The 7,557-nt window shown below is 48.4% G+C and overlaps 1 protein-coding gene and 1 long non-coding RNA gene across 2 annotated transcripts; one reads left to right on the top strand and one right to left on the bottom strand.

Annotated features, from left to right (window-relative positions):
* Positions 1-973: 973 nt before the first annotated feature.
* LOC130514812 (uncharacterized) lies at positions 974-3,358 on the bottom strand. Its single transcript, XR_008947065.1, has 2 exons — positions 2,295-3,358; positions 974-2,198 (listed from the first exon to the last, which is right to left on the bottom strand). It is a non-coding gene; the product is annotated as an uncharacterized LOC130514812 (long non-coding RNA).
* Positions 3,359-3,535: 177 nt separating this feature from the next.
* On the top strand, positions 3,536-7,187 carry sox9a (SRY-box transcription factor 9a). The gene is made up of 3 exons (XM_057014610.1): positions 3,536-4,245; positions 4,514-4,761; positions 5,091-7,187. Exons 1-3 carry the CDS (start codon positions 3,818-3,820, stop codon positions 5,861-5,863), a joined length of 1,449 nt encoding a protein of 482 aa, XP_056870590.1. The 5' UTR covers positions 3,536-3,817; the 3' UTR covers positions 5,864-7,187.
* Positions 7,188-7,557: the final 370 nt, after the last annotated feature.

Below are 7,557 nucleotides of genomic sequence, written 5' to 3'. Positions count from 1 at the left end.
CGTGTGGGAAGAATGGGCTTTTTCATCGGCCATCCCGGCTAATGAGGCCTGCTGAAAGGGCTGTGCAGGTTAAGGTGGAGGGATAATGAAGGGGGGGGGGCAAAACCAGCCAACAGGGGCTGGGGAAATAAAAAAAAATTAGGAGAATATTGCGATGATAATAATGTGAACAAAGGCAGGTGACGGCGGGCAGATGGGGGATTTTCCACTTTATTTTTAGGCTGTGAGACCGCAGGTGTGGCACCGTTTCGCCTGATCAGACAGACGGGAGGCGGCAGAGACGGCCTGAACATTCCAGGACGCACACCGGATCTGGAAGGCGACATCGGCGAAAGCTGGTTGGGACTGTTTCACGCTGACGCCGGAGAGCTGCGAGTCATGAGTCAGCAAAGTCATCCAGACACGGAGAAGCTCAGGTTTTCTCAGAACCAAGTGAACACACACACACACACACACACACCACACACACACACAGCTGTAAGACGCTCCAAACACCCCGACAGAATCTGTGACATATTTGTTTTGGTGTGATTCCACCACTAAGGTGGCCCAGATTAAGGTTCTGTTCAGTATGTCCTGCTCTGAAACAACAACTTGACCCAATTTCCTGCCTCTGCTGTGTAAATAAAATCGATAAAATCTGGAAAAATCTGGAAAGTGATGTGCAACGTCATCACGGAGCTTTCGGAGGAACCAGACAGCATCACACCGGTTGCGTGAGCACTTTGAGAAGCAGCCGTTGTCATCTGGAGATAATTATGGGTCACGTTCTATTATTGTAAATTCTGGAGGGTGACCCGTGGAGATCGCACTCTGCTTTCAGGGAGCGCTTCATTGTCACGCGGAATGACTGGGGGTCAGAGGTCACGTTACCTGCAGGCACGGCGCGTCTACCTTTAACTCACTCAGCGGACCTTAATAGTGAGCTTTGCCCTCGGAAAGGTCAGAATGTTTGACTCAAACAGGACACAAGTTAAATCACAATCCTTTGTTTTATTTCCTGGAGTAGGTGAAAACGGATCTCAGCGGATGCCTCCCGCCAGCATTTATGGGGAATTATCGACTTTGGCGTGCTCTCGGAGCCACATGCGTTTCCTTCCCTGCAGATACTTTATCACCGCACTCGGGCCTGGTGTAGCTTACTCAAAGCCAGGAGCAGATAAGGCTGAGATTACAGTGGCACTATCTCCCGAGGAGACCTAAGATACACAAGAGAGCGCGCAGCGACAATTACTGCCGGACTAGGGGGTGAAGGTCGGGAGGAACCTCGTGTCTGCTGAGGAAGTTTTGACCCGGTGAATTCCTAAAACGGACCACACGGTTCAGAATTACCTTTCAGCTCTGCAGCATTGGGCCTGTCGGCCTTACTGGGAGCTGCTGTGGTTCCACATGGGACATCAGGGAGGTGTGAGGCTGCAGGGGAAGGAACCTTATCAGGGTCTCGTGGAAGTTTAACCTTTGTAGCACACGGTGCATCGACACCAAAGGACCTGTCGAAGCCCACGGTACTGTTAGTATCCGGGATTGAAAAAAAGAAAAGACTCAAACGTGAAAAGGTGGAGAAAAAGTTCAGACAGTTCGATGACAGTTCTGCCTCACGTAGACTTCTGCCACGTCTGGGGCAGTTGGCACTAGTTGCGGAAAGTCTCAGACAGGCGCGATGTTGGCTGCGAGCGGCCCGAGCCGCTTCTGCCGTCATTAGCTCTGCTGCGTTTGTCACTCAGGGAAGGAGATTTGACAGCTAACGTCGTATTTCAACGCTAGTTTCAATCTGCTCGGTGGTCCCCACGCAGAGCCGGGCTGTGGAATCAGAAAGCAACTCGTTCTTTTGATTCCTTCGTGCTAAATAAAACACAACAAGGCCGAGAATGTGACGGTCACAGACCCGCTGTAGCAACACGCAGCCACGCACCTCAAATAAAGAGGGAGGGTCTGCTGAGACGGGGGAATCTGAGGCAGCCAGCAGAGGTGGAAGACATCATTTGGCAGTTGACTCCCAGTGTTTGTCTCAAAATTTTGACGCCGCGGCTCGAAGTCGAGCTGAGAAGTTTCCCAAGGCCCGCTGGGCCTGCACGTGGTTGCACCGTGTCGGTCCTTGCACCCGACCCCTCCGCACACACTGCAGGGGCGTGAACGTGCACGGCTACACCTCAGATGCTCCCTGCTGGAGCCGCCGCTTGATTCCCTCTTCAGGTCCCCTTCAGACCAAACACCAGCCAGCAAATATTTAAATTCTGCTGCACTGAATGGCTTCAGCTCAGGAATTTAAATATTAAAACTGTAAATGCATCCACCTGTAGCAAGTTTCGTCCTTTCTTTTAAAACCTGTTTATGTGAGGGGAAGAAAACAACAACAGCTGCTGAATGGCAGAGTTGAACAAATACGCGTGGACTCGTAACCTGTGGACGGAAAAAACTTAAATTAAACTCATGGATTAGAGTCAACTGACATCTCTCAACAAAGTGTCCTTTGTCCAGTGAAAATGTGCTGGAACGAATCCAGCAGAGCAGGTTTTCAGGTTGCCACATTTGTTTGGCTGCAGGTTTTTACAAGAGTCTTCACAAAGATAAAGTTTAGACAAGGACAAAAATGCTAATACATCATTAAGCCTAATATTATTCTTATTCCTATTCTTATTATTGTTGTTATTATTATTATTAGTAGTTGTAGTAGTATTTTATCCAAAAACAACTTTAATTAACTTGCTCTTAAACAAATCATTAAGTATAACAAAATAATATGTATAATAAATAGATTTGTATTATTCGGATGTTTCTTTGATTAAATTGTGTTGTTCTCTGATAAAACTGTAAACTTTGAAGATGTTATTTCTATGGTTATGAAACTTTATAGCCACAGTTTAAATATATTGTGTTTATTTTCCGATCATGGTTGCGCTGATGTTTCTGGGCTGCTGTCGCCCCCTGTTGGTCGCTGTCGTCACTGCGCCGATCTGACGGCAGATCCAAACGGCCGCGTTATTGAGACAGACGTGAACTCAATTTAGGGGAAATAAATGCTCATTCCGGAGACATTTCTCAGGTTCACTGCAGTCATTAAACATACGTGTAATAACTTCAGCTGTTTAAAGAGCTTTAAACGGAAATGTAGGTTTTAGAGTAGAGTCGGTGGATTTCGGTATGAAAATGACTTGAAATTTTAATGAAATGTGAAAGAAATTCCCTTTAGTGCTGTTATTTTCTCCAATATTTACGTTTGGTGATTGAATTTAAAATAAACTCCAGAACATGCATTTAATCCCATTTCATTCTGTAAAACCAAGCAGGGAAAATGTCACGTTAGTCAATAATAATTTTTCGTGTGAGTAAAGTTTCATTTCCAAATTGTCAGAGATTTTGAATGAAAACCAAAGTGGAGAAAATCACCTTGTCGCAGCAGGTTGCTCCGGGTTTCTCTCAGCTCTCCGCTGCAGAGTCATGTTACGTCCCCGCCTCCGCAGAGTTTCCCCCAATCATTTTCCTGCCGTCAAACATAAATCGAGGCTTCGCCTCCTGCTCCTGCAGACTCTCCATCAACCCACCAGAGCAGCTCGCCCACTTCACATGTTCAAAGTTCAGCAGAAGCGAGTCGTCGCTTGCAATCTGCTTTCGACTCTGTGAGAAGAAGAAAAAGAGACGGAGCCTTGAAAAGTATTTTTCGACTTTTTCTTCATTTTCACTTGAAAGGATTCCGGGTTGCCGCTCAGCTGCGCGGCCTCACGGGCTGTCACTGCAGTCTCCGGGCACATCGGTTGGAATTAGAAAGAAGGATTTTCTCCTTTTTCTCCTGCGACCAGCTGTTCTCTCAAGGTCTCGCATGAATCTCCTCGACCCCTACCTGAAGATGACAGAAGAACAGGAGAAGTGTCACTCCGACGCTCCCAGCCCCAGCATGTCCGAGGACTCCGCGGGCTCTCCGTGCCCGTCGGGCTCCGGCTCGGACACTGAGAACACCAGACCGTCCGACAACCACCTCCTTCTGGGTCCAGACTACAAGAAGGAGAACGAAGAAGAGAAGTTCCCCGTGTGCATCAGGGATGCGGTGTCCCAGGTGCTGAAGGGCTACGACTGGACGCTGGTGCCCATGCCCGTGCGCGTCAACGGCTCCAACAAAAATAAACCTCACGTCAAGAGACCCATGAACGCGTTCATGGTGTGGGCCCAGGCTGCACGGAGGAAGCTGGCCGATCAGTACCCGCATCTGCACAACGCGGAATTGAGCAAAACTCTGGGCAAACTCTGGAGGTAGGTTCGCTCCGCCGTTACGCACCCTGGCTGTGCGCCTTTACGCGGCTTTGCTTCGCCCATTCAATGCGTCACTTCTCTGCTGTTTGTGGACAAGCGGCACCGGTCTTTACATTTCCGCTTGCTTTGTATTAAGTGAATGCATGAATTTCTAAAGATATATTTATATATATAGCTAAATCTTCATTTGAAACTCCGCCTATTGCGCGTCTCTAATTTCTTTTTCTCTTGCGCTAAATTGAAATATTTAATTCTTCTCGTCACACAGATTACTGAATGAGGTGGAGAAGCGGCCGTTCGTGGAGGAGGCAGAGCGTCTGAGGGTGCAGCACAAGAAAGACCACCCCGACTACAAGTACCAGCCGAGGCGGAGAAAATCTGTTAAAAACGGCCAAAACGACCCCGAGGACGGAGAGCAAACCCACATCTCACCCAATGCCATCTTCAAGGCGCTGCAGCAGGCCGACTCCCCAGCCTCGAGTTTGGGCGAAGTTCATTCTCCAGGCGATCACTCAGGTGAGAGAACATGGATCAACGAATCCGAGCAGCGATGACGCGACGTGGTTTTCTTACGATTATTTTTTTTTTTAATCGGCTCAATATGACATTTTTGAATTTTTACAAGCCGTTGCGGCCTTTTAGAGACACCTGTTAATTATTAATACCTGTTTTTACAAGCAATCGCAGAAATCCACCTGTCAGTGGCCAGCCCATAAACAACATGACCCCTCCCCCTTTGAGCGTGTATTGCACTCATAATGAGTCTTTTAATGCCGGAAATGCGTCAGTGATAAAAAACAGGCGACGTCTTCACGGTGAGACTAACTCTTCCTTCTTCCTTCCAGGTCAGTCCCAGGGCCCGCCGACACCCCCGACCACTCCCAAGACGGACTTGGTCTCCAGCAAAGCTGATCTGAAACGTGAGGGGCGCCCCATGCAGGAGGGCACCAGCCGCCAGCTCAACATCGACTTCGGAGCCGTGGACATTGGCGAGCTGAGCAGCGAGGTCATTTCCAACATGGGCAGCTTCGACGTGGACGAGTTCGACCAGTACCTCCCGCCTCACAGCCACGCCGGGGTGAGCGGCGCCCCGCAGGCCGGGTACACTGGCAGTTACGGCATCAGCAGCTCCTCCGTGAGCCAGGCGGCCGGCGTGGGGGCCCAAGCCTGGATGTCCAAGCAGCAGCAGCAGCAGCAGCAGCAGCACTCCTTGACTGCCCTGAGTGGGGGAGGAGAGCAAAGCCAGCAGGGTCAGCAGAGGCCCGCCCAGATCAAGACCGAGCAGCTGAGTCCGAGCCACTACAGCGAGCAGCAGGGCTCCCCCCAGCACGTCACATACGGGTCCTTCAACCTGCAACACTACAGCACCTCCTCCTACCCCTCCATGACCAGAGCGCAGTATGACTATTCAGACCACCAAGGTGGAGCCAACTCCTACTACAGCCACGCAGCGGGCCAGGGCTCCGGGCTTTACTCCACCTTCAGCTACATGAACCCCAGCCAGAGGCCCATGTACACCCCCATCGCCGACAACGCCGGGGTCCCCTCCGTTCCCCAGACCCACAGTCCGCAACACTGGGAGCAGCAGCCCATTTACACGCAGCTCTCCAGGCCATGAAGAGATGGCCTCAGCACTGACTCTACAACACACAGCTCCTATAGACCCTGCTCCTCCAAGGGGGGCCCCCGAGGGCCCCGCCACGACACACACGCCGTTCGCAGAAAAATACGACAATGACTTTTTTTTTTATAGTACTGAAAATATATCTTCGGATTGGCTCACAACAGTGCCTTTTGTATTGGTTGTAATTGTGATTATATTTTTTTAGATATAATGTTTTTAAAAAAAAATGCCAAATCCTCTGTGAGGACATGCTGGTTCTAAATATTTTAGTATGTACTGTGTATGTGTTCTGCTCTGGCCATCTCATCTTATCGTCAGCATCACGGTTGAGAGGGTTTAACACATGGAAGGGAGCAGGAATGGCGGGTAAAAGCACCCTCAGTGGCCTTACTTCACACTAATGTCTGTTTTTGTACAGAAGTAGGCGACATCTTTGTACTGACACTGCCGTCTTCTAATAGCCTTTTTTTTACCCCCTCTAATGTATATATTTGATGGTAATTCCCAGGAAACGCAAGAAAGGAACGATGCAGGTTGGATGTAGATGTAAATGTGTCATCAGCGAATCGGAATGTCTGCTTCTTGTTATTTGTGCTCTAGCAGGTGCCGTGTTCTCCTACAGGGGCCTTACTGTGCTGGTTTAATCCGGGTTCTGCCTCGATACCGTTCGTGCCTCCGTATTTTGGCTCCTTGTGCCTGGATTGTGGCGTCGAATCTTAATTTCTACAATTCTGATTCTCCTCAGAGGCCCAGCGGCGGGTCCCCGAGGACGCTCTGCTTCAGCCATTTTTTTATTTCCTAACCTCCCTTTTTTTTTCTTTTTTTTAATTTATTCTCTAGCATTAATTTTATTTGAAAATAACTATTTGCAATTATCTTTGAGAATTGGGCAGCAGCTAACTGACTGTTTTCAGTGGGAAAGGCTGCTGCTGCCGTACGTGGTACAAATTTATTTATCATTGGTAAATGTTTCCGTATAAAGTTTTTGATTTCACGTTGTAGTTCTGTACAGATTCTCTCTCTAGAAAAGGAAAAAACCTGGACTGGCTTTCTCTCTCTCTCTCTTTGTGCTAACAAAATTAATGAACATGGAATCTGTGCCTGGTTTGTAAGGACTTTTCTGGAATCAGCGAGATACTTTTGTGTGTGTCTGGGGAGGGGATGGGGGGTGGGGGGGGGGGGGGTTGCGTTTCTGTTTTTATGTTCTCATTTTGTCATGTCTTTAATGCAGTTTCCGTAGGTAAACGTGGCATTGCCTTAAAATGCTTATCTTTTGTATTATATTGTTTGCAATAAAAACAAAACACTGAGAAACACACGAGAATGATGCACCGTTCCTAATTAGGGATATTTAATCAAGTCATACGATTACAAAAAAAAAGCCAAAACATTTAAAAACGCATGCGGTGATTTAATTATGCATTAATCAGTCGGAGGAGAGCGAAAGGCCAGAAAAAACCCCACTTTGTACTGGGAATATTGGCCTGCTTCTGGCTTCCCAGACCATGAGGTCACGGGTCCATTGAGAAGACGTATGTGCCCCCTGCACGTATACACCACATCATAAGAAAACAAACTGCGGGCTGAAGGTTGTTTATTCATTACAGGCCGTGTAATAAAGGAATAGCGCCGACGCTAATAAATCAGCGGCAGTGTAAACACAATCAGGTACCGTTGCTTTGTGTTGA

This window comes from Takifugu flavidus, chromosome 18 (genome assembly GCF_003711565.1).
Source record: "Takifugu flavidus isolate HTHZ2018 chromosome 18, ASM371156v2, whole genome shotgun sequence".
Lineage (NCBI taxonomy): Eukaryota > Metazoa > Chordata > Actinopteri > Tetraodontiformes > Tetraodontidae > Takifugu > Takifugu flavidus.
The sequence above is the reverse complement of the archived record's forward strand: the minus strand, read 5'-3'. Positions and strand labels throughout refer to the sequence as shown.

Bases quoted from the DNA above. Each gene is read 5' to 3' on its own strand.
- sox9a (XM_057014610.1), top strand. From the start codon at position 3,818: ATGAATCTCCTCGACCCCTACCTGAAGATGACAGAAGAACAGGAGAAG. The intron at 4,246-4,513 runs GTAGGTTCGCTC...CTCGTCACACAG, and splicing joins ACTCTGGGCAAACTCTGGAG to ATTACTGAATGAGGTGGAGA. The intron at 4,762-5,090 runs GTGAGAGAACAT...TCTTCCTTCCAG, and splicing joins TTCTCCAGGCGATCACTCAG to GTCAGTCCCAGGGCCCGCCG.